The following is a 27,611-nucleotide window of genomic DNA, read 5'->3' as shown; positions in this document are numbered from 1 at the left end:
GACTTGAAGAGGTGGGCTTTTAACTTGGATTTGAACGCTGCCAGAGACGGAGCTCACTTTAGGGATTCAGGAAGTTTACTTCAGGCAAATGGTGCAAGGCAGAAGGGATGGAATCTAGAGTTGGCAGTGGAAGAGAAGGGTACAGATGCAGCAGTTATCTATTCAAAAACCTGAATATTCGTAATCCCGTCACTCCATCACTGGCCGCAATACACTGGTTACCCATTCGAAACCAATGCATCTTCAAAGTCCTAACATTAGCCTTCAAATACTTCGACAATACGATCCCAACCTACATGTCGGAAAAATTAGCATATATCCCAATCCGACTGCTAAGATCACAAACCGAAAGAAGACCGTCTGCTCCACCAGCATGAACCCTCAACTAGAAAATGCCCGGAAGCGTGCTTACTCCATCTTCCTTCCCAGATTATGGAACAAAATCCTGTCTATCAAATCACTAACTAAACTACTTAACTTCAGAAAAACAATTAAAAAACCATCTTTCTCCTAGTATAGTCACAAAGACTGTCCCAAAATATAATCCTGTAAATCAAAGCAGACCAGACACTCCATATATCTTATCCTGTGAACCAAAATCTTTTCAACTCTGGAAACCTGCAAAACCATCTTGCTAACAAATAGTTCTCAAAACTATGTTGTCCACAAGAAACTGCTAAACCATGATACCATGATACTGTATCCACAAGAAATTGCTAATAATGAGAGAAATGGGCGCTACTAGTGGGCTTACCCACAAAAACCCTCTCCCGTCTGCAAGGTATGCAAAATGCTGCAATCCGCCTCCTGAAAAAAACTGGACATCCACAACCATGTCACCCCTGCACTAGCATCCATGCACTGGTTGCCTATCCAAAAATGATGCGCCTTCAAAGCCCTGGTTCTTGCCTTCAATACTTTCCACAAGATGACAAACTACCTGACAACAAAACTACAAGCTTATGTCCCCAGACAATCATTGAGATCCCAAGTAGAGCGATAACTTGACTACCACCTGGTCGGTTGCTCCCTCATGACTAAAACAGCCCACAAACACTCCTATTCGCATTTCATACCTAGATTATGGCACATCATTCCCCCATCTATTAGATCATTGGACAGACTATAGAACTTCAGGAAGGCTGTGAAAACCTTCCTCTTTACTAACCCAGCACCTTAAAGACTGCCTTAATGACAATACCTCCACTCCTGACTGATGACCTCAAAAGCATTCCCAGATACTAACTAATGAATTCCTACTGTAACTCAAATGCCACCTAAATACAACTTAAATATCTAGCTTACTTAATGGACACTCCTAGTACAATTTAAATGTACTACCTACTTAACTCAAATGTCACTCCCATACAACTTAAGTGTGCTCCCATGGGAATACATTTGTTATCCTACCAACCATGTTTAGACCTGTAACGTGAAGCTGTAATACCTTTATGTTATGTCTGCATTTGAAATGCTATGTTATCAACTATGCTATGTTCACTAAGTCTGTATTATCTATGTCATGTCCTGTCTATATTGTGGGTGTACTCTTATAACCCGTTCTGGGCTCCTTTGGGAGGACGGGCTACATAAATAAAGAAAAAGAAAGAAGTCACAGAACTTATCCTGTTTAATAATTACCTCCAACACCCATGTTAATTCACAACTAATTGTCAACTCTTATTAGATATGTAAACATGTAATTGCTAATTCTTAAATGTATGTAAAATTGTAAACTGCTAACTTTTATGTATGAGAACTCGTAACCCATTCTGGGTAGAGAAAGACACAGGGAAAAAATTTGTCCCTGTCTCTGTGAGCTTGGCTCCCATCCCCGCAAGCCATCTAATCCCATTTATACAAGCCTCAAATAGTTTTATACTGAACTTAAAGTATAAAAAGAAAATATTCTATACAATTGTCATTTTATACATCAGAGTTCTGGCTGCCGAACTAGAGGAAGAGATCTTCAGCTGGCAGGGCTTTTTTTTGTTTATAAACGTTTATCAATACAACTACAATACTACTTTATCCTAAAGCAAAAAAAAAAAAAGGAAAAGAAAAGAAAAGTAATAGAAATTTTTTTCTACCTTTGTTGTCTGGTTTATGCTTTCCTCATCTTCTCGTCATTCTCTTCCTTCCATCCATTCCTTCTCTCTCTCTCTTCCATATGGATCTGCTCTACATTTATGCCTCTACCAGAAACTGTCAGCCTCTCCCTGCCATCTATCCTCCCCTCCATTGGTTTGGCATCCATTTTCTTCCCTCCGCTCCCCCCATGGTCTGGCATCTCTGTCTTCTTCCCTTCCATCTCTCACTTTCTCCCTCAGGTGGTTTTTAGCATCTTTCTCCTTTCCTCCCTTCAGATTTGATATGTTTCCTCCCCCTTCCTTCTCTCCTCTCCCTTTCTTTTTTGCTCTTCCTTCTCAATTTGTTTTCTACCTCTTGTCTACTTTCTTACCTTCCAGTCCTCAATTTCCATTTCATTGTGTCTACCTACAGCTTGCCACTTTCCCTCACCCCTTCCAGTACCTCACTAAGTCTATCCTCTTCCCCGAATCAAGCATGTGCCCTTTTTTCTTTATTCCCTCCTTCCATTTAGTATGTGCTCCTATCTCTCTAACTCCTCCCCACTTCCCTTCAGTGTCTGTTCCCCTCTCCCCCTCCTCGCTTCCATTCAGCGTCAGCTCCTCCCTCTCCACTTCCCTTCAGCATCTTCTCCCCTTCTCTACTTCCTTCTAGTGTCTCTTTTAGTGCTGCCCGATTCACAGATTCATTTCGGTGAATCGATTTACCCCGACAAAAAAATCGGCCTCCCGATTCGTTGACTGACCCTCTCCACTCGCCCTCTAAAGCAGGAGTGGCAGCACTGCCTTTTGCTGTCCTGCTGCTCCTGCTTTAGAGGGCGAGTGGAGAGGGTCAGTCGGGAAGTGGCTTACCCGCTGGCCTCCCACTGCGGTGCTGTCCGTCTTCCCCACTGGCCTCCCGGAATGAATTTTCCTAATTTCAGCAGCCTGCAATAAAAAATCGCTGGCGCTAGTGATCTTTGCAAGCTGCTGTATGGCTTCGGAGCGTCTTCTCTCCGCCTCTTCTTTGATGACAGAGAAAGGGCAGGATCACGGCAGAGAGCTCCAAAGCCGTACAACAGCTTACAAAGATCGCTAGCGCCAGAGATCTTATTGCAGGCTGCTGAAATTAGGAAAATTCATTCCGGGAGGCCAGGGGGAACACGCAGGGCTTGGGGGGGTGGCACAGGCCTTCAGAGGAGATAGGCAGGCCGGACTTCAGGGGAGATGCAGGCCTTCAAAGGGGGGACAGGCCTTCAGGGGGGGACAGGCAGGCAGGCCTTCGGGGGGATGCAGGCCTTCAAAAGGGGGGATGCAGGCCTTCAAAGGGGGGGGGGGCAGGCCGGCCTCTGGAGGGGATGTAGGCCTTCAAGGGGGAGGGGACAGACCTTCAGGGGGACAGACCTTCAAGGGGGAGGACAGGCAGGCAGGTCTTCGGGGGGATACAACAATGCAGGCCTTCAAAGGGGGGGACAGGCTTTCAGGGGGGACAGGCAGGCAGGCAGGTGTTCGGGGGGATATAGGCCTTCAAGGGGGGGACAGACCAGGGGAGGGGGCCCTGGTGTAGAAGTACACGGAGGGAAGGAGGGAGGGAAGGGGGGGTTCAAAGAGACGTGCATATGCCAGACTTGGGGGGGGGAAGAAATAATGGGTCTGAAAATAGAGGAGAGGAGGAGAGATGATGGACAATGGGATTTAGGGAGGGAAGGAACAGAAAGGGAGAGAAGTTGGACACAAGGGATGGTGTGGAGGGGGGGGGAATAGAGATACTGGATAGGAGGGTAGTTGGGAAAAGAAAGGGAGAGATGGTGGACCCTGAGGTGGTGGGGAAGGAGAGAGAGATGCTGGATGAAAGGGTAGTTAAGAAAATGTGGATCTGTGGATGGAGATGAAAAAAAAGAAAGATGCCAGACCTCCGGTGGAGAAAAGGGAAACAGAAGGGGAGGACAGAGATGGCAGATGGATGGTTAGAACGGAGAAAGAAGAAAGAAGGAGACCCTGGCAAGCAAGTTATCAGAAGACAACCAGAGCCTGGGACCAACAAGATTTGAATAATGACCAGACAACAAAAGGTAGAAAAACTAATTTTATTTTCCATTTTGTGATTACAATGTCAGATTTGAAACGTGTATCCTGCCAGAGCTGGTATTAGACCACAAACGTGAGCTAGGATTTAAGAGAGAGAGGAAAAGTCTTTTTTGTTTACACCACAGCGCCAGTAAAGAGTAAAAGGGGTAAAGAGGCTATAAAAGGGGTGAAGAGGCTATAAAATAAACCCACCAGGATGTTTGAAAAAAAACACCCAACTGGGCAGGAAAATCAAATCGAATCGAAAAATCAATTCAGTAGGCTGAATTGAATCAAAATGTTTTTTTCCTGAATCGGTTAGCACTAGTCTGTTCTCCTCTCTCTCTCTCTCTCCTCCCCACTTCCATGCGGCTTCTGCTCCCCTCTCCCTCCCCACTTCCATGAGGCATCTGCTCCCTCCTCCCCATTTCCTTTCAATGTCTGTTCCTATCTCCCCTCCCCTTTGGTGCCACTCGACCTCTTCCCCTCGTCAAGCCATCTCCCTCCCTTCCTGTCACCTTCAGGGCGCTTTTCAGAATAGAGGTTCTCTCTCCGAGTGGCCAGGATGCCACAGCCTTCTCACAGGTTGCGTGCGACTACCCTGAAGCTTCTCCTCTGACGCAACTTCCTCTTTCCACCTGGGCAACTTGCGTCAAAGAAGAAGTTTTGGGGCAATCGTGTACGACTTGTGAGAAGGCTGTGGTGTCCCAGCCGCTTGGAGCGAGAAAACTCTGAAAAGCACAAGCGAAGGTGAGGGGAAGAGAGGGAAATGGCCTGACAAGGGGAAGAGATGCCCAGACCATGGCAATTGGGAGGGAGGAAGGAGGGGGTTGCTGAACCAAGCGAGCGCAAGGAACGCTGCTGACCGGGAAGGGTGGGAAGAGAGGCAATGCGCAGTAGATACTTTACCATGGGGACAAGGCAATTCTCCGCTCCCATGTCTCTCTCTGCCTCTTTCCTGAGTTTTTTTGCTTTATTTGTTGTCTCTTTCCTCTCTGTCTGATGGATCTCTCTCCTGCTTTCTTTCTGTTCCATGTGTCTCTGTCTTTCACCTTCTCAGTTACCAGGTGCTGCTATGTTTCCTGGCAACTGGAGGAAGTTTCTTCATCATTTCTTATTCCACAATGATTACTGTCAACCTTCCTATATGGAAGGAAGGAATCTCCTCTGGAAGAATGTGTATGAGGGAAGGCTTCCCAGGATGAGTGTGTAAAGCAGATATTTCCCTCAGATCTTGGTGTATGAGAGAGAATCTCCTTCAGCTATTTGTTTTGGGAGGTTTTAATCCAAGTGTATGGGATGGAAGTCTCTCTAGGTGCTTGTATGTAAGGGAGACTAGGAGATGCCCACATAGGCTTGTTTATGCAAGGTGGAAGATGTCAATGTTTCTGAGGTAGAACTCTTCTAAACACAAAATCTGAACACAAGATCTCGCTGAGGATTTTTTTTAGGGGGTCCTCAAAAAAACCAAATAACAAAACCCCCCCACACAATTTGTCTCCACTGGGGTTTGAGGTCTACTTCTGGTGCAGTGTTCTCCCTAGGGCCTTTTAGCCGGGCGCTCTGCCAAGCTAATTTAGATGACCGCCCAGCTGTCATCTCGATCGCAATCCTGCTGCTACCGCTGATCAACATTAAAAAAAACAAAAAACAAACCTTCTCACCGGCTTGGAGATTTACCAGGCTGACTAGCACAGCCTGCATCGCAGGAGCCTGACTTTTAAATAAATTTTTTAACACCAGCAAGCGACTTGAACCCATGCTCCAGGGCTCTAACATGTGCATGCCAGCTTCCCTTCTCTTCCCTCCAAAACCGTAAGTCACGTCCCGGGAGGGAAGAGAAGGGAAGCCAGCACGCACACTTTAGAGCCCTGGAGCATGGATTCGCTACAGGAGACAGGTCAGCTTACAACTTGCTCGCTTCGGGCCTTCCTCGCTGCCGGGTCCTGCCTACTTTCTGTTTCCGCGAAGGCAGAACCTGGCAACGAGGAAGGCCCAAAGCAATCAAGAGCAGCGAGTTGTAAGCTTCCCTCCATCGCTGACCTATGGAAGATAGGTCAGCAATGGAAGGAAGCTTACAACTTGCCTTAGTCCAGCCCTGCACAACATGCGGCCCAAAACAGATCTCACTGTGGCCCATGCCTGATATAGCTCTCACTCTGCTCTCCTGCTCATTGGGGTTCAGAGTCAGATCATGCCAGCTTCTCCCACTAACAGGAACCACCAGCTGGAAGCATCACTCTTGCGCGTGCTTCTCAAGAATAGACCTCGATGCCAGAAGGGGAAAGGGGTAGAGGGAAGTCCAGCTGTGAAAATACGCGTTTTCTTTTTCTCTTCACTGAGGCAGGACGGCCCAGGAGCAGGAGAAGTGTCCCAGTTTGCCTAGAAACCGCTTGAGGCAAAGCTGTTTTGCTGTCCCATGCGGGATCCTGTGCCTTGCAGCAGGCTCTTGACAATGGGAAAATCCAGAAGACAATACTTCCAAGGATAGAAGGATTGGGAAGACGATGTGAATATGAAAATTTGCAAAAAGACGACAATATGGAGCAGCCTTTTTCTGTTGGCTCACTGAAGAAACTGGCAGCAATGCCTGACCATACAGATATATCCTTGAGTCCTGAAGAGCGGGTGTGCGCTTTAAGTAAACTTGGCTGCAATGTCACAATCAATGAGGCCATTACTCCACGCCGCTACTTCTGATCAGGGGTAGAGATGGAACGGATGGCTGCTGTATATTTAGAGGAGGGAAACCTGGAAAATGCATTTGTTCCTTATAACAAGTTTATAATCTTATTTGTAGAAAAACTCCCTAATCATCGAGACTATCGGCAGTGTGCTGTACCAGAGAAACAAGATATTGTGAAGAAATTGAAGGATGTGGCCTTTCCCCGAACAGATGAGTTAAAGAAAACTCTTTTAAAGAAGTATGGAATGGAATACCAGCAACAAACTGCAGACCTAATATCTACAGAAATTTGAGCAGCAGCAAATGATTGAAGAAGAAAAGAAACAAATTGTTCAGATGCGGCAACAACAGTTTAACTATTTTGAAGATCAGCTCAGGAGGCAAGATTTAGCCCGAGATCAGATGAACATTAAAGGGCATTTGAAGGCATCTGACCAGATTGAGGAGAACATGTCCTGTTTTTCCATGCCTAAAAATACCACCTTGTCTAATGTAATCTCTGATTAGATCCTTAAGAGTGATGCAACTATGTATGCTGGACAGTCTCCTCCAGTAAACAGAGCTTTAAAACCTGCAGCCATACAGAACCAGATGGTCAAAGGGCTCCGAAGTGTAATATTGCCAAGGGATCTGTCTCACAAGCTCCTGCTGCTGGCAGATGTAAACACAGTACAAGAAATAGAGACTTGTGGCATTCTCTGTGGAAAGCTGATGCATAATGAATTTACTATTACCCAAGTAATAGTGCCAAAGCAGTCTGCTGGACCAGACTACAGTACAGTGATATTGAGAATGTGGAAGAATTATTCAGTGTTCAAGATCAACATGATCTCCTCACAGAAGAAAGACGGAGAGAAAGAAAGAGGCCTGGACCAAAGGGGAAAGACAAGAGGCAGATGCTGGAGAGGGGGGAGAGAAGGAAAGGAGATAGAGATGCCAGACCATGGGGTGGAGTGGGAAGGAAGGAAAGGAGAAGAGAGAGATGCCAGAGCATAGGGGAGGGGTGGAAACAAAAAAGGAGAGGGGTGAAGCTGAAATAAATCATGTACAAAGGAGAGAAAGGGCACAGGATATAGAGTTTATTGAAGGGACATAGAGGGATGATACCATATGGAACAGAGAGAGGGCGAACACTGGATGGAAAGGGCAGAGAGGGTGGACAGTGGATGGAAGGGGTAGAGAGAGAGAGGGCAGAGGGTGGGTGGAAGGGGCAAAGAGAGAGGACAGATGTTACATAGAAGGGGGCGAGGACATGCTGAATAGAAAGAAGAGAGAAAAGAGAAGATGACTAAAGCAGAAGCGACAAAAGGTAGAAAAAATATTTTTGTTGCTTTACGTAGAATCAAGTAGTATTGTAGCTTTATTGATTAAAATTTATCAATAGGAAATGGAAATAAGGCAATTTGGGGGGACTAAACCCCTTTCCTCAGGTCAGGACAGAATACCATAATAGTTGTATACTTTACTGTCTTAAAGAAAGATTTGGCCTCTGAAAGCTAATTGAAAAATTGATTAATCCAATAAAATGGTATTTTCTTATTTCTCATTATTTGTTTTATTTCTATTTGTTAATTTGTAAAGTGGTGATTGTTATGTTGAAGTTTTTTCAAATTTACATCTACTGTCTTTATATTTTGCACAGTATTAGGAGTTGTGTCACTGTTTCTGTGGTTTTGCAGAGTCTGGTTTCTTGGCGATTTAGTTTTAACTTTTGTCTACATATTTCTATTTATAGTTTGTGATTATTCTATATTGGGCAAGGGTGTTTCTGTGGTCTGTGTGTATGAAAAGGACATGGCTTTCTGTTAGCATCGACTGTACAGGATCAATTGACTGTGTAGGATCTGGTTTGTTTAGCTTTACAATGCGTGTTTTGGTGTTCTAGTGCTCACTGCAGTGTTTAAGATGCTGCCTTTTCCTAGGTGCACTGTGGGCCTGAGCCCATCTCACCACTTCGAAGGAAGCTACCATTGACCCCAAGACTTTGAGGAAAACCTATGCTCGAGGACACCGGGACGCCATAAGCAGGTGAAATTTGAAAGTGTAATTTGCTTACTCAGGCCTCTGGGAGAAAGAACTTCCCCATGGAGGTGTCAATCACCACCGCAAGATACTCCAGGCACTTTGAAAGGGCCAATCGGCTCTTGGCAAGGTTGACAACCCATCCCCGTGACTGCAGGAACTCCACCACCCGAACCGTGACCCGGTTGCTCTCTTGGAAGGATTTTGCGAATGAACCAGTTGTCCAGGTAAGGATGCACCAGAATGCCTTCTGTCCGCAAGACCGCCACGACGACCACCATAATCTTGGTGAACATCTGGGAAGCTGTGGCCAGACCAAAAGGGAGCGCACAGAACTGAAAGTGCTGGCACAAGATCGTAAAACAAAGGAAGTTCTAATGGGAGGTCCAGATTGGACTATGTAAGTAGGCCTCTATCAGGTCGAGAAAAGTTAGATACTCCCCCGGCTGAACCGCCAGAACCACCGATTGCAGAGTCTCCATGCGATAAGATGGAACTGTGAGAGCCCTGTTGACCCCTTCAAATCTAAGATGGGCTGAAAAGTCCTCTCTTTCTTGGGCACCACAAAGAAAATAGAGTACCTGCCGGTGCCCAACTCTGGAGGGGGCACTGGAACCACAGCTCTGAGATCTAGCAATCTTTTAAGGAACTGGCAAAAAACCTGCTTCTTCCACGGTGCCTGACAAGAAGCTAGAAAATGATCTGGCAGGAAATGGGCAAACTGCAGAGCAGAACCGTCCTGAATCACCTCCAGCAGAGCACACACCGGAACCAGAGGGGGCGCGGGCACAGTCATTGGGCAGGATGGAGAGTGGGGAAACTGATGGAGGGATTCTCAGCCTCACAATGGGCCCAACAGGACTGCATTTGATGAAAGAAATGACCCCTGGCAAAAGCAGAGGTCGGGTAGGAAGCAGTCCCACGCTCAGGGCGGTACCTGCAGAAAACTCGCAGACTCCTCTGAACAGTGCCATCTTGACGAGCCTGGCAAGCACTGACTTCAGGCAGACAGGGCACTTTAGAGTCCGTCAGTTTGAACATCTGTCAACCAAGCTCGAAGGCAGAAGGTCCGACGCGGAGCTATGGATCTGGTAGACGTCCGCAACAAGTCATAGAGGGCATTTGAGAGAAAAGAAGCAGCCATCTGAATTTTTGCCACCTCCTGACCATCAAAATCAGTGTCAAGGACCCGCTCAGCCCACCGAAATATGGCCCGAACCACCAGTCCCGCACAAATAGCTGCCTACACTCCCAAGGCACATCAAAATTCTGTTTAAGAATGGTCTCCAACTGACGCTCCCCAGAGTCTTAAGACAGAACTGCCCTCGATGGGCACAGTATGCCACGTAGCAATAGCTGAGACCATTGCGTCCATCACTGGAAACTTTAAGGTAGTCCTATCCCCCACCGGGACGGGATACAAGCAAGCCAAGGAGCGCGCAAACCGAAAAGACGCCTCCGGCGAAATTCACTGTGTCAAGATAATATCCAGAAAAAAAATGGATGTATTGAACAAGAAAGGGAAGCAGAGGAAATCCCCCGAAGAAGAGGGCCCTCCACACTCAGGGGTCGCAGGCGGCGCTTTCTCAAAGCGCAACACCGAGGAGATCTGTTGAATCAGATCTGAGAGCTTGTCCCTCTGAAAAAGGCGCACCTCACAATTTCCTCACTGGTAGATAGAAAAAAACAAGTCCCCGGTAGAGAGCTGCACGGGAACGGGGACGACGGGAATCCCGCGGGTTCCCCCTTCGGGTCACGGGGATCCCGTTGGGACGCCCCCTAGGGTCGCTGGAATCCCGTGGGGACGCCCCCCTAGGGTCGCAGGGATCCCTTGGGGACGCCTCCGAGGGTCGCGGGGTTCCTGCGGGGCTGGATGTACTCAGTTGCGCGGCTCTTCTTCTCTCTACCTGCTCTGCTTGCAACACAGAGCCGAACGGAAGTCTTCCCGACGTCAGCGCTGATGTCGGAGGGGAGGGGAGGGAGGGCTTAAAAAAAAGCCCTCCCTCCCTCCGACGTCAGCGCTGACATCGGGAAGACTTCCGTTCGGCTCTGTGCTGCAGGCAGGGCAGGTAAGGAGACGGAGAGTAGCCTTGCGGTTCGATTGGATACCAAAGGAGGGGGGCGGTACGCCCCGGATGCAGCACAGCCGGCCAGGTCCCCTTACTTTTGTGGCGCTTCCCCGACTGACCGACCGACAACAGCCCCGGTCTGACAAACCTCCCTGCCCTGTAGCCGCGAATCTAAATTACCTTCTTACAGCAGCTGTAAGAAGGTAATTTAGATTCGCGGTTAAGGGCAGGGAGGTTTGTCGGACCGGGGCTGTTGTCGGTCGGTCGGGGAAGCGCCACAAAAGTAAGGGGACCTGGCCGGCTGTGCTGCACCCGGGGCGGGAGAGAAGGAGGTGGGAGAAGGACGCTGAAAGCACTGGAGAAGACAAAGGGGTGGAGAAGGACGCTGAAAGGCCATGAGAAAGACGGGCCGGGGGGGGGAGAAGGACGCTGAAAGCACATGGGGAAGACAAAGGGGTGTAAAAGGACGCTGAAAGGCCATGGGAAGGGTGGGGGGAAGGACTCTGAAAGCACTTATGGAAGACAGAGGGGGAGAAGGATGCTGAAAGCACATGGGGAAGACAAAGGGGTGGAGAAGGACGCTGAAAGGCCATGGGGAAGCAGGGGGGAGAAGGACGCTGAAAGCACATGTGGAAAACAGAGGGGGGAGAAGAACGCTAACAGGACATGGGGAAGATGGGGGAGAAGGACGCTGAAAGGAAATGGGGAAGAGAGAGTAGGGAGAGGATGCTGGCAGGGAAGAAGACAGATGCCAGACTATGGGGGGAGCGGAGGGAAGAAGATGGGTGCCAGACCAATTTGGAAGGGGGAAGAACGGGAGAGGCACAGTAACAGAGCAAATGGAAGAAGCAGAAGGAAGAGAGACAGTGGATGGAAGGAATTGAATGAGAACATGAGGAAAGCAGAAACCAGGAAACAAAGGTAGGAAAAGAATTATATTTCTTTTTTTTGCTTCAGGATAAAGTAGTATATTAGTTGTGTTGATAAAAATTTGTAAACATTAGAGGCTCTGGTAGAAACCCGTTTACAAAGTATGTATTCTTCCCAATTAATATTTCCAAATTAATAAGTCTTTTTGCTTATTTGTAAATGGGTTTCTACCAGAGACTTTAATTCAGTAGCATAATTAAATGAAATAACTATTTCTGAAGTTTATAGGGACAGGCGGGGACGGAGGGGATTCCTCACGGGGACGGGTGGGGACGGAGTGGATTCCTCGCGGGGACGGGTGGGGACGGAGGGGATTCCTCGCGGGGACGGGTGGGGACGGAGGGGATTCCTCGCGGGGACGGGTGGGGATGGAGGGGATTTCTCGCGGGGATGGGTGGGAGTCCTCACGGGGACAGGTGGGGACGGGTGGGACTTTGGCGGGGACGGGTGGGATTTCTGTCCCCGCGCAACTCTCTAGTCCCCGGTATCAGCGGTCATCCTCTCGAGAGGATCCTGGAGGTGTCCCCAAGGGTCCAGGTCCTCATGCATTAGTTAAAACTCTGCTCTTTTTTTTAATTAGACAACAAAGCCTCGTCCGAAGCAGTATGCGGACGCCTGGACGAGGGAGGACACGAAAAGAATTAAGGGGTCAAAACATCAGGGGGCGCGGAGGGAACAAACCCCTGAGACCCCCTGGACACAAGTAGGAACTCCCGATCGCCTACATGCTTTACACAAAGCAAAAAGAAAACGAAGGGGGGAAAAAACCCGATGGCCCCATGGGATTCCCTGCCCCAGCAAGTGACCCTGCCCGTTATGTCAAAAACAGGGATAAGGCACCTGAGGCTAAATACAAGATGGAGGGGCTATCTGAGAAAAAACAGCAAAAAACACGCCAAAAATTGCCCTCCAGGGCCTGTAGCGGCTGAGAAGACTGAACTGTCCCAGCCGCTAAAGCAGGCAAAAGCCGGCATCAGTTGAGAGAAAAAACAGCTGACAGGAAATCCCTCCGTGGGCGGCAGGAAAAGACCAGGCTTGTCTGCAAAGTTATGCCAGCTCGCAAGGCACTTGCGGCGGGGAGCCTTGGACACCAGCAACCAATGCTGACGATATTTACACAACCGCACCGGCTTGAACAACTGTTTTCAGGCCGGCCGTGATTGCCTCGCATCTGGACCAATTTGTGCACCTCTCCCCCTAAGTGTTCAATTGCTCCATACACAACCTAGCTGAAAGAAAAGTGCAGGTTTGTTGAAAAATACAGTAATTTACAGCATATTTAAAGGGAAAGCAACCCTTTAGAACGGCATTGCCTCAGGATTTTTTTTTTCCCACATAACAGACTCCACTGGCTCTCTAAACAATATGCCTTACTACCAGGGGGAAAGGCTTACTATTGAGGCACCTCTACAAAAATGTGGGGAGGTGGAGGAAGGTAGGGGGAGGGACCCCGCTCAAGACCCACCGAGTTTGACACCCCTGAGGTCGGGCGAACCCCCAAACAGGGTCTACACAAGCTCAATCCGGCAACAAAAAGGGACAAAAATTCCTAAACAAATTCCAATAGCCCTACCAAGAGAGATGGGTACAGCTCACCATACCTGCTGGAGACAGAAGACTGAGGTAATTAGGGAGGGGTCACATGATATGTACAGTTCTAAAGTTTTGTCTCAATCTCCACCTCCTGGTCATGATGAGATATATACCTGCTTGTAAGATTACCCTATGCTGGTCTGGAGAGTTGCTAAAGAATATTGGTGTTGTGCATGCATCAGCTGAAACAGCAGCTGGAAAATGGGGAATAATTTTGCCTCCGACAAGCATGTAAACATAATCCAAATGCTTGTGTCTTTGGGCTGCCAGACCCTGAAAGAGAACCTGCAGAGGATTCCCCCGAAGAAGCCGACCCGCACGGCTGCAAATAAAAACTGCATACGCTGGCTTCATTGATGACCCGGCAGGAGCACACAAAGCACTTCTTCAGCTGAAAAGTGCTCATTGCAAACTGCCACATGGTAGGCCTCATTGAAAACAACCATCTAGTTAGGAAAAGAAAAATAAAACTTTCCTTTAAACTGGCACTTTTATTTATTTATTTATTTTTTAAGAGCAGACCCCCACAGGATCTCAGAGCTTTAGTCAATGCCCAAAGACAGAGGCGTACAGCTGAGGTACCACTAACAAAAGAGGGGAGATGGGGGTAGGGTTTGGCTGCCCAAGTATAACACCTCGAAGTTAAGCAAGAAAAAGGCTAGTAAGGGCCCCTATTTCCTGCAACAGAAACCACACCTACTAAAGACATAACAGGACTGCACAGGCTTACCACCTCCACCTTCTGGAGACTGACGACAGACTGATCTTAGGGGGACTGCACAGCCCACTTGTACTACTGCTAGAATTCAGTTTTGCTTTGGGTCTCCACATGTTGGCAGAGGAGCGTAAACCCATCCATCTCTGCCAGTCTGGAGGGATGCTAAATGAGGGATTTGGGAGGGGGAGGACCATTATTTCAGGCAAGCTATTATAAGAAACAATGTGGTATCTTTCATCACTATGTAGAACTACATATTAGAATCTTCAGATTTTTAATACAAAAAGTTATTGTATATTATATAATATCCAACACCCTTTTCTGGTATAGCATCATACAAATACCACTACTTTCCACTCAAGATGCAATGCACCCAATGAACAATAATCCCTTTGGAATTATGACATACATTCATGAAAGAATCCTAAAGATTTAACTAGAATAAAATTAAAGCAGGTATTCCACATTTAAGCATGCAAGTTCAAAGTTTATCAGTGATTCAAATTTTTCTAGTTTATAAAGTAAAATCTCTAATGCAATATTTAACAAGTCTATTATAAAACAAATGATATACTTTCTTGAAAATGTCAGTTTAGAAGAAAATGGGAATTATGAAAGCATTTGCTGGGAGCCAGCTCATGACCCAGTACATGCAAAAGACCTGAATTTGGCTCTAAGTCAGCTTTGAAGAAATCAATGTTGATGTTAAATTCACTGCATGGAATTTGCAGGAAGGATAATTTTAGGTGTGGTTTAATTTGGCAGGGGAGGAAAGCAAAAGGTAGGGGAAAGTTAGATTAGAAGCTAGAAGGGTTATGAACTTACTTCCCCCTCCACTCCTCTGGCATGATCAACTTTTTCCCTCTGTCTCAAGATCAGCTTTATTTCTCCTTCTTTCCCTTAACCTGGGTGGCTTGCAGTCTCTCTCCTCTTCCTCTTGTACCTCCTCTGCATCCCCTATCCCCTGCCCTACAAAATTTTCCCTTCACAATATCACCTATATCTCTCTCTCTCCACTACCCCAATCTCTGCCCTCCAAATCCCCAAAAGGTCTTATTCTCCCTGCTCTGCAGTCTTCCTCTTAAACTCCTTTCTGATCCTGTCCGGTATCCCATGCCTTTTTTTCTCCCTACTCTCTTGTCCAACCCAAATGCCTCAATCTTCAGGCTACAGCGGCAACAAATTTATCATGGGCCCTACAACCTACTGTACAAAGGTTTGGTCACTGTCACTGCCAACTCCTCTCGCACTGAATTCTTGTTATATAGGAACATATGCAAAGCAATGAGGCCTGTGATGAGTATGTCTGCTGTTACTGCCACTACAGGAACGTAAAAACAGGTAGGCACCTTATTAGAGGCTCTCTCATTCAGTTGTGGCACAATGTTGAGGAGTATTACCCTCAATATCCCTGCACTTCACCCAGAAAGAGAGAAAAAATAGAAAATCTACTAACAGTGTTAATGGTTCTCTAATGGAAACAAAGGATGAATAAATAACAAAAAAGAAGGTGATCAGCACTTACTACATGTTCCACCACTGAACATTGGAATTGTTTCAAACATCATCTTATGGAACAGCAGTGCAACCGGTCTATAATCCAAATTCTTCTTCAACAGATAGCTATAGTAAAACACATATCGCCTTTGACTAGGAATAGTTACTCCCTATATAAAGAAAAATAGCAGTTGAAAATTCTGTAAAGGAAAAAATTTACATCTGAAGTAAAGAAGCTTTCTGCAGGACAGTTTTCAAAATTTGCTGTTACAAATATTTGTATACAGTGTATATAAATAGGTACAAAATATTTCCATGCAAGTGCTTCAAGATGTAATGCACTCAATGAACAGGTGTTATCCGGGACAGCAGGCAGATATTCTCACGTGCGTGATGTCATCTATGGAGCCTGATATGGACAGTGCTAAAGTGTACTGTCACTTTAAACTTGAGAGTGCTTTCTTGTCCGTCGGCTCGCGGTTACTCAGTTCCATAAGCAAGCTAAGAAGCCAACTAGGGAAGGTGGGAGGGATGCGAGAATATCTGCCTGCGGTCCCCGGTTAACACCTGTTACGATAAGTTAACCTAGGACAAGCAGGTAACATATTCTCACATGTGGGACTCAGTAGCTTATTGAAACGGGATGGAAAGAGAGTTGACATTTAGAAAGAAAATTAATTCTGTAGTACTGCTTGGCCAAAGAACCATCTCGTCTGGAATAGGTTTCCAGACAATAGTGCAATGTAAGTGTGTGAATTGAGGACCAAGTAGCTGCTTTGTAAATATCTTCAATAGGAGTGGAACACACACACACGCACAAAAGACAGTGATGCTGCCATAGCTTGGACTTTGTGTGCTGTAACACGTCCCTTGAGCTGCACCTAGCCTGAGCATAGCAAAAGGAAATGCAGGCCACTAACCATGTAAAAATAGTTAATTTGGTTACAGGTACTCCTAATCTGTTAGGATCAAAAGAGATAAACAGTTGAGGTGAAGACCTGTGTGGCTTAGTTCTCTGTATATAGTATGCCAAAGCACATTTACCTTCCAATGTGTGAAAAGCCGTTTCTCCAGGCGAGAATGAGGCTTTGGTAAGAAAATAGGTAACACAATGGATTGGTTAAGGTGAAATTCCGTGACTACTTTCAAAAGTAATTTAGGATGAGCTCCGAGGACCACCTTGTCATGATGAAATACTGTATAAGGTGGGTCAGAAACCAGTGCTTGAAGTTTACTCACCAGATGAGCAGAAGTGACACAGATCAAGATGACCTCTTTCCAAGTGTGAAACTTAGAGTTATTCCGCAAACAACTGAAAACCTGGCTTTTCAGCAAATTATAGCTCTATCCTTCCCCCCTTTCTCTCCCCCCTCCTACACATAAGTTCATGTAATCCTTTTTCTTCTTCTCTACCCACTATTTTAAGTTCTTGTAAACCGTGTCGAGCTCCATTCTCATGGAGATGATGCGGTATATAAACTTAAGGTTTAGATTAGATTAGATTAGATTAGTTGCAAGTTGTTCAAATTGAGGCTTTATCAGAACGGCAAGGATCCCAAATAACTCCTTTCTGCTCCTGTCCGGTATCCCATGTCTTTTTTTCTCCTTTTCTCCCCATTCTTTTGTCTAATCAAAATGCCTCAATCTTCAGGCTACAGTGGCAACATATTTATCATGGTCCCTACAACCTACTGTACAAAGGTTTGGTTATTGTCACTGCCAATTCCTTTCACACTGGATTCTTGTTATCTATGAACCCATGCAAAGTAATGGAGCCTGTGCAGAGTATGTTTGGAGGCGGTTTTAGTGGAGGTTTTGAATTTAAGAGACCTTTTATAAACCGAGAAACAAGTGGATGAGTAGCAAAAGATTTATTATTGAAAGAAGCACGAAATGCACCGAGGTGAACTCTGACAGAAGTGGTTTCAGTCCAAGTATGTTTTAATCACGATCTCTCTGCTATCAGGAGCAATCCATCTGGTGTGCCGCAGGGGTCACCACTATCCCCATTGCTTTTCAATGTCTACATGTCTTCATTAGGTGCACAATTGACCCAGCTGGGGATAAAATTTTTTAGTTGCGCAGATGACTTTACGATCATTATCCCATTCGTTAACTCTCTCTCGGAAGTTACTCCCAAGGCAACAGAAGTACTAAATTTGATGGAGCAATGGATGACTGAATTCAGACTGAAACTTAATTCTGAAAAAACAAATTTTTTTTGTAGGTTTGCCACACCCGCTTGATACCAAAACATCACTATGCATCAATAAACTTAGTTATCCTATTCAATCTACTATGAAGGTATTGGGTGTAACAATGGACCAGAGCCTAACCATGAAAGACCAGGTGGACTCCATAATCAGAAAGAGTTTTTTCACTCTCTGGAAGCTTCGGTCCATTAGAGCATATTTTGATGTGTCGTCATTCAGAATTCTGGTACAATCCCTCATACTGAATCAACTTGATTACTGTAATATCTATCGCCTACTTGGCAATTTCCCAGAAGAACATGCGGCGACTACAACTAGCGCAAAATGCAGCGATCAAACTGATTTTCGGGTTAAAGAAGTTTGATCATGTAACACCTTCCTACCTACTTCTGCATTGGCTGCCGATGGAGGCATGTGTGAAGTTTAAGTTTGGTTGTTTTTGTTTTAAGGTACTATTCGGTTTAGCCCCTAAATATATAACTGACCTTTTCTCTTTCTCAGCCAACAGACATAAGAGAAGCTCACACTGTAATCATTGACTCTACACTTTCCTTCAACGATCACCTCAACTCCCTAATAAAAAAATGTTTCTTCAGCCTTCACATGCTAAGGAAAGTGAGAACCTGTTTCCATCAAAAACACTTTGCCGTCCTTGTCCAATCCACCATCCTTTCCAGACTGGACTATTGCAACTATATCTACCTAAGCCTAACAAAGAAAAACCTTCAAAGACTCCAGCGGATTCAAAATGCCGCTGCTAAGCTTATCTTCGCAAAAAGCAAATTCGACCATGTCTCACCACTTTTGTCCAAGCTCCACTGGCTCCCGATGAATCTCCAGAGTCCACTTCAAATGTGCCTGCCTTACTTTCAAGATCCTACACGGCATTCTCCCCCCCTTTTACTCCTCTTTTTTGGAATTCCTCTAACCCCAATTCCACCAGATCTACCCAAACACTGAAGCTTTCCTTTCCCTCTCGAAAAGGCGTTTCCCTTGTAGGAAAACTAGGTTCCTCCCTCCCTTTCAGAATCACTGAGCTCTGGAACAATCTTACCTCCTCTCTTAGGAATCTGAGCTCCCTCCAACTCTTCCGTAAACATCAGAAAACCTGGTTATTTTAAAAAATGTAACTCTTCCTCTCTCTGGTTACTCTGTCCTAAATTTTCTCTTCATTTTGTCTTTTCCTTTCACTGGAGTTCCTTTCTACCCTAACCCTTGTTAACCGTGTCGAGCTTTGCGAATGTAGAGATGATGCGGTATACAAACCCAAGGTTTAGTTTAGTTTAGTTTGTTTCCCCTCCGGTTAGAGCAGGGGTGTCCAATGTCAGTCCTCGAGGGCCGCAATCCAGTCGGGTTTTCAGGTTTTCCCCAATGAATATGCATGAGATCTATTAGCATACAATGAAAGCAGTGCATGCAAATAGACCTCATGTATATTCATTGGGGAAATCCTGAAAATCCGACTGGACTGCGGCCCTCGAGGACCGACATTGGACACCCCTGGGTTAGAGGATGTAAATTTAAAAGACATCATCAACATCTTTTCTCACATCAGGTAGCATTATGGGGTAAAGATCTGGAACAATTGCTTATGCCTACTACTTATGGGGAATTTAGGAAACGCCTAAAAACATATCTGTTCCTGAAGTATTTAGGCAACTAACCTGCACAATATTATTCCACAATAACTGATCCCTAGAGATGTTAATCACTAGCTTTTAACTTTGTTAATTCCACTCAATTTGTAGCATCTTTTAATCATTGTAAACTTAGAACTTCAAGGTCCTGCCTTAAGACTTTCTTATTTCAGGACGCTTTCAACTGTACTTAGATCCTCATCTTTCTTCCTTTTTTTTTTTTTTACTTTGAGCAAGTATTTGCTTCAACAACGCGCCCCTACCCCTCTCGTTCTATCCCTACCCCACTTTTTCCTTTTCATCTAAATTAAGTAACTTTTCCCCTTCCCCCCCTTTTACCCTCACCTTCTAGTTTGTCTAGTCTTTGTCATCTATGTTCACTTCATATATTTTTTTACGCACCTTCTACTATTTCATTTTTAAATCTGCCACTTTAAATTTTAATGTTAACCGGCCAGACATTTGTTTGAAGGTCGGGATATTAAAAACTAATAAACTTGGAAACTTATATAAACTGTTATAATAATAATAATAATAAGTGGAGAAAGTAGGATGTGATAGAAATTACACCATGAAGAAAAGCGTGTCCACTTGAATTGATAGCATTGTTGAGTAGGTGGTTTTCTAGAAGCAGCTAAAATGGCTTGAACCAGGGCAGAAAGATGAAAATCTGCTGATGTCGAGAGGTACCAAGAAGTTAAGTGTAGAGAGTGCAGATTGGGATGTAAAAGAGAACCTTGACTCTGAGTGAGCAGAAATGGAAAGACCTGTAATAGAATTGGATCCTCGACACTCAGTTGAAAGAAGGGAGATCCAAGGTTGTCTGGGCCACAGAGGAGCTATGAGAATCATAGTAGCTGACGATGGTTTGAGTTTGACTAACATCTTCAAAACTAGATGGATTGGTGGAAATGCATACAGGAACTTGTATGACCAATCCAGAAGAAATGTGTCTGCTTCTAGGTGATGAGGAGAGAACTGTCTGGAACAGAATTGAGGTAATTTGTGATTGTGGGGAGACGCAAACAGGTCTGTTTGAAGTGTCCCCCAAAGTGAGAAGATGTGGCACAAGTCTTTAGAGTTGAGAGTCCACTCATGCACCTGAAGAAATCTGCTGAGCTTGTTAGCCAGGACATTCTGCATCCCTTGCACATATCGCCTTGAGAAAGATATTTCAAGAAATTGCCCATTTCCAATGTGAAGGGCTTCTTGGCACAGAAGACAGTCTGTTCCCCCTTGTTTGTTGCTATAGTACCTTGCAATGTGATTATCTATTCTATCAAGGAGGACTTGGTTGAGAAGACAACCCAGAAATGTTTTCAGGGCATTGCGAATTGCCTGAAGTTCTAACAGGTTGATGTGGAATGCTCTCTCTCAAGTAGACAACAGGCCCTGAGTCCAGAAACTATCTAGGTGAGTTCCCCATGTATACATGGATGCATCCATGGTGAGTACTCTCTGATGATAACCTATAAACAGGTGCTCATTACATTTAAAGTTCTACAAGTAAACACACCATTATTCCTAGATCGAGTTATCATTCCGTTTTCTCCTTTCTGATCTTTACGATCTGAGGATAAAAACCTACTTACTGTTCCATCCCTACGAACCATAAATACCAGACGTACCACACTTTTCTGTTACCACCCCCCAAACGTGGAACTTATTACCCGCTCAGATAAGAGAAGAAAAAACTCTTGAGAAATTTAAATCAAAACTAAAAAGTTTTCTATATAGAGATGCTTTTAACTGATTAGCGAGTCCCTTAAACTGAGTTAACATTCTTAATTGAAGTAGGCAAGCACTGATATAATATAATATAACCCCTATTGTTCTATCCTTATTTGTTCTCTTTCCTATATTAAATTGTAGTTCTTTCCTGATTTCCCCTTGAAGTGCACGTCTGTCTATCCCTATATTATATGTTCCCTTTTTTTGAAAATTATTTATTGTACATCGCTTTGTAATCTTTGAAAAAAGCGATTTTATCAAATATGAAATAAACTTGAAACTTGATGTGGAGGGATGATAGATTTGCCAGCTACCATCACCATTGGAGAGTGACGAAGATGTGAGGAGACTCTAATCTGCTGGGATAGTGGATACATGGCTTGAGCCACCAAAACGCTAGATTCCATTGAGCTAATTTGAGATGGAGCCAGGCAAAGGGGGGGTCACATGAACTGTGGATGCCATGTGACCTATGAGATGCATCATTTGTCTTGCTGAAAATTTTTGAAGAGTAGACATTGCAAAGTTGAAGCAAGGTGTTTTGTCTCTGCTGGGGCAAGACAGCTTGTAAAAGATTAGTGTTGAGTATGGCTCCTATAAACTCCACTATTTGAAACGGTTGAAAATGCGATTTTGGATAATTGACTTGGAATCTTAATAATTTCAGAAGAGTTATAGTCGCCTGTGTAGCTGACTGGACTGTACGAGGTGAAGTAGTTTTTATCAAATAATTGTCCAGATAAGGGAACCTGTGAAACCTGTGTGTAAAGTAGGGTTGCTGCTACTATCACTAGGAAGCAAGGCTGGATGGCAGAACTTTATATTGAAGATGACGACTTACACGAAAATAAGAAACTTTCTGTGGCCGGATGTATGGGAATGTGTGTGTAGGCCTCTGAGGTCCAGAAAGCACAGCCAATTGTTTCATTCTAGAAGTGGGTACAGAGTCCTAAGGGATAGGATACAAAACTTTTATTTGACTAAATATTTGTTGAGAGCTACGAGGTCGAGAATAGGATGAAGACCTCCTGTCTTCTTTGGAATTAGGAAATACTTGGAGTAGAATCCCTGATTTTTCTGGAAAGGGGGTACTGACTATGGCATTTCATTGACGAAGATCTTCGATTTCGTGAAGAATGGACATCTGTTGAGATGTCTTGGAGGGTTGTCTGGAGGAATGGTGATGAAATGAAGAGTAACCCTCTTGTACAACGCTGAGGACCCAAGTGTCCATAGTAATGAAAGTCTAGCGATGATATAAAAGACAACATCTGATGGGTTGGGGAGGTGGCTGAGTTGGAGGAATTGTGGCTATGCTCTCTAGTAACATGTCAATAAGACTGAGGTGATTTCAGTGGAGTAGAGATCTGAGGCTTCTGAGACTTCTGTATTTTTTGACTCTTCTGTGGTGGTGGTTTGGAAGAGGACAAGGTTGCTGGATAACGCCTTTTATAAAAGAATAAGAAGGATTCTTGGAAGATTTAGATGGTTGAGTCTTAGACCCCACTAAAGTAGCCTAGCTCTGCTCATGTCAAGTAAGTCTGAATTGCATCTCAAACAATTCCTCTCCCAGACAAGAGATACTGGCTAAGCGATCTTGAACGTTGATGTCAAGGTTAGAGACCCGAAGCAGTGCGAATCGTCTCATGGCAATAGACATAGCCGATACTCTAGATGTCACATCAAATGCATCAAAAGCCAATCTAGCTTACTTTCTATTATCATACATCCTCCTAAACTGAAAATAACAATGTTAGAAATTAAACTTTCAGCAAAGGTTTTTCCTTAATGAAATCTTCTAACTGGGCTGGATCAAAAACCACATTTGTCACTTCCATATGAGATAAGGCACTTACATGGAAATAAAAAAAAAGAATAAAAAAAAAAAAGGCAGCTCTAACTGCCAAAACCTTGGGCTTTAGCTGGAGGAATTGCTTCCTTTTAAATTGAGTATGTCTAGAGACATCGGGAAAAATTATTACTCAGCCATAAAACAGGTCTTGTTTTTTTCCAAAAATATAATTTCAAGATAGCCTGTTTTTCTAACTCTGTCTTGAAAGCCACAAGGAGCGTTGCCCGTTTATTATTTCTTTAGAGGATTCGAGAAACTGTGATACAGTACATTCAAGCTGTCAGGTGAAACTAATTTATCCATATCACCTTCTGCTGCTATTTCCTTAGAAACTCTTGAGATGTAATATAGATTTGTCAGGTTCAAAAGTATCCACATTAGTATAATGCAATATCTCCCTCAAATACATTCTCAAGCGTTCTAATGGAGACAGATAGTGTATAATAGGAAAATTTGAAAGATGAAGGTTTTTAACCCTTATAGAATTATCCAGTTTCTCTAATTTAGAATGAATCATCAAACCATCCTTAATGTTAGAAGCAGCATTAACTTGTAAAGTATTTACCACTTGATCTAATTTTTCTAACTTTTTTGCTGTTTCATCAAATTTAGCTTCTTGCTCATTAATTTTTACTGTAATATCATATGAGAATTGACAAATTCAAAATGGTTTTTTGTAATGATATAGAAAGTAAGCCACAACTATGCCTGTCAATTATGGTAGATTATAGATATAGATTTGATTTCCTATTTAAAAAGCTGGCGACCATTTAATGTGGACTAGATCATGGCTGATTAATTACCTTATATATGTTTCAATGTATTTTATATACAGAGTTTTTGTGGATATTCAAGAATATTTGTTATTATTGTAATGAATAATTAAAATAAAGAATTAAAAAAAAAAAAAAGCCAATCTAGCCGTGAATTTTCTAGTTTGAAGGAGGCTATGAGAAGTTTCTTGAAATTCTGGAAGACAATCAGATGGAATATATTGCTCAAAATCAGCCTGTCTCTTTATGAGTTTTTTAAGATAGAATGACAAATAAATTATAGTTTAGAACTCTGCTGGTCAACATAGAGTTCTGGTAAAGGTGGCACTCAAACTTATCCATGGGGTAACCGTCAGGTCCTGGTGGCGCAATGGCATACACTCGTGTGCTGGAGGATTTTTAAAGAGTGGATTCAACCAGCAAAAACTGGTGCTGCAACTGTGGATTATCAAAGCCCAGGCAGGACTGTATTCTGAACAAAGTAAATTTTTCTAGGAGCTATAGAAAGTGTGAGAGGAGTTTCCCAATTCTTACACATAGCCTCCTTAACTAAAGAATGAAGAGACAAATTGAGGAGCTCTTTAGGAGACTCATCAAAATCCAACACCATAAGAAGCTCCGCTCTCAGTTCAGTGTCAGACTAATTTAACAGGCAAAACTTTCTCCATCTGCCTGATAAACTTGGAGAAAGATAATCCTTCAGGAGGTGATCTGTGACTGGGCAGTGGAGGAGATGAGTTTGATGGGATACCATACAACTGTGGAGCAAACGTGAGTTCAATATTAGTATCAGTATGAAGAGAGATCAGCATTCCTAACCCCAGGATTTTCTGTAAGATGAAGAATATGGTCGCTTCTTGTTCTGGGGGAGTATGACGGTGAGAATGTCGAGATGAACTCCTGCAACGACGTCAGTACCGGTCAGTTGAAGATAATGAAATTTGATGTTGAGACAGTAGATCTTGACTTACGTAAAGGTGAATGAGAACCGGTATTGTGAGATGTCCATGCTCTTTTGGATTTACTAGAAGAACGAAGATTGGTACCGTGGTATCTCAATGCTCTTTAAGATTTACTAGGAGAGCAAAGTTCAGTACCCTGTACTGAAAGAGTCAGTGCAAGCACCGGTGCCGCATGTGCTTTAAACAGTATGGCCAGCATCTGTTGGAAAAACTCCATAAGTTGGCCCTGGAAGGACTGCTGATGTACCATCATTGCTGCAAGGTGCTGAGGCGTGGGTGATCTTGATGAGGAAGCACACCTTAGAAGAGACCCAGCTCACACGGGAGATTGATGTTGGTGTTGACGCTTGGCATGCATCGAGGGACTCTATGCTTAAGATGCCTACAATGCTGCATGAGATGAGGATGGCTTCTTAGTAGGTTTATCCGATGCAGGAACTGCTTAACATCAAGGGAGGCATTTCTGCTGGTACCGACTTGTCCTTCAAATAGCTTCTCTTGCTGTATGCGTCAAGTCTTAAGAAAGCGTTTTTTTCAACATAAGACAGCAGGTACAAAAATCCACTCGATACTCCGGCCCTAGACACTGAATGTACCAGTTGTGCGGATCAGTGAGCAATATGGGCCATTGGCAATGAGAGCACTGTTTGAATCAGCTAGAAGGCCTCGACATGAGGAAAAATTTCAGCAGCAAGTTCAAAAAATGCAATGGTTGCAAAACGAAGACCAAAATAAGTTGAAAACTCAAATGCTAAATGGACTGAAGATCCAACTGAGGGAAGGCTGAACGTCAAAAATTCAACAAAAGGAAAAAGTAAAATACTAGATAATAAAAGAAAAAAGAAAAGTCAAAAAGGCCAAAAATATAGTTGATGGGAAAGCAACTTCTATGGACAGTGTCCAAACACTTCTTCACTCTGTGGAAAACAAAAAAACTGAGGAACTGCGAGCCAACATCGGGCGGGAAGGCACTCGCGCATGCGCAGTGCTGGCAGTCTCAAAGCTTCACAAAAGCTTAAAGTGACAGTACACTTTAGCACTGTCCGTACCGGGCTCTGTGGATGACCTACATGTGAGAATATGTGCTTGCTTGTTTTAGATAATCCTTTTCTCATAAAAAGGAAGTGAATGAGTGGAATGGCCTCCTGATGGAGGTGGTGGATATTAAAAATGTATCTAAGTTTAAGAAAACTTGGGATAAGTGCATTGGATCTCTAAGTGAGAAGGGTTAGCAGTTGGCATGGATAGGCCATATGGTCTTTATCAGCCTTCATTTTTTTCTCTCGTTTCTATTTTGTGGTCCATACATTCAATTTCATGTCTGGTTACTGTCTAATTATATGTTTCAAATATCTTAACTTTTTTTTTTAACTGATATGATACTATCAACTGATAATAGACAATGCATCAGGTTCAGAGAAAATGCGTGTGTTCTGCAAACTTCAATACACAGCTCTGCTATACTACCAATAGGACTCACCAGTGTGAAATTATCAGGGGACATTCATGCTGAACGACGAAAATCTGTCATCCACTTCTTCCTTCAAGGGTACCATATAACCACAATGGGAGCCCCTAGAGCAGTGGTCTTCACTGCAATGGTGACCCTCCAAGACCTCTAGGGCAGCCCGCAGTGCTTTGCAGAATATTATTTCCCTCCTCCCCCCAAATCGGAATCTGCCACTTTTTTTTTTTTTTAATCACTTCTTGTTTCCAGCGCTGAACTCTTCAGGCCACAGGCAGAGTGAGTGAAGTAAACATGCTGCCTTTGGTGGCCCCGGAAGCTTTCCTTTTGTAACAGCTTCCTATCCCAATGGTAAGAAGCTATAGCAAAAGGAAAGCTACCAGGGCTGCCGAAGGAAGAATGATTACTTCACTCGACCTGCCTGAAGAATAAAAAAAGCGCTGGATTCTACCGGAGGGAGGGGATGGTGCACATGGATGGAGAGGAAGGGGCAAAGAGAAAGAGGGAGGGGATGGTGCAGAGGGGAAGACATGGAAAAGTAGATTGAGAAAAAAGCAGAAAAATGGAAGAAAGATGAATGTTAGAAGTTAATGCCAAAGATGGGTGTAGGGCAGAAAGTGAAGGAGAAAACAGCAAATGGATAAGAAGGCCCTGGAAACAAAGTTAAGATCACAGACAAAAGGAAGTGTTGTCAGAGACTGGGAAAAGATGATTAGAAAAATAAAATCAGCAGGCAATAAAAATAGGAAAAAAGATTTGATTTTCAATTCAGTGATTGAAAAATGCCAGTTTTGAGAATTTTGATCTGCTGTCTTTATTTTGCACTGTTTTTTGCAATGTATCACGGGTTTCATTTCTGTATATTAGTACTTTTATTTTGTGGTCCTGTATTTGCGTAGGGTTTATCTCTGTTCTGCACTGTATCTCAAAAGCCAGGTGTTCTGGTAGGAATGAATGTTGAGAAGCATTACTCGCATCATGGTCCCAAGTAGAAAGATATTTGTTGGCTTGCCTTCAGTCCTTTTGGACCCAAAACGGCCCTCACTTAAAATTAGCGAAGACCACTGCTCTAGGAGGTTAAGGGGCTGGGTGCAACTTACTGCAGTCAGACAAGCACTTAGGCTTAACCGCTTCCAAGTCCTTGACAAGTTTTTACAAAGCCTCATCAAAAAGGAATCACTTTCTAAAATAGTGATTCCCAAACATATCTTGGGAAAAGCCCAACCAATTACTTTTTCCAGGAAATGCACAATGAATATGCATGAGATCAATTTGCATAGTGTCATTTATTTAATTTCAGTATTTGGTATATTGCATTTCATTAGACATA

At 44.1% G+C, this 27,611-nt stretch overlaps 1 protein-coding gene across 1 annotated transcript in view; it reads right to left on the bottom strand.

The window, feature by feature from the left end:
- The window catches only part of PTEN (phosphatase and tensin homolog), a 259,068-nt gene that overhangs the window by 83,979 nt on the left and 147,478 nt on the right, over nucleotides 1-27,611 (bottom strand). The window contains exon 6 of the mRNA XM_033941236.1: nucleotides 15,677-15,818. Within this exon, the coding sequence (XP_033797127.1) occupies nucleotides 15,677-15,818 (142 nt within the window). The remainder of the gene's footprint in view (nucleotides 1-15,676; nucleotides 15,819-27,611) is intronic.

This window comes from Geotrypetes seraphini, chromosome 4 (genome assembly GCF_902459505.1).
Source record: "Geotrypetes seraphini chromosome 4, aGeoSer1.1, whole genome shotgun sequence".
NCBI lineage: Eukaryota > Metazoa > Chordata > Amphibia > Gymnophiona > Dermophiidae > Geotrypetes > Geotrypetes seraphini.
This window is presented reverse-complemented; position numbering and strand designations above follow the sequence as displayed.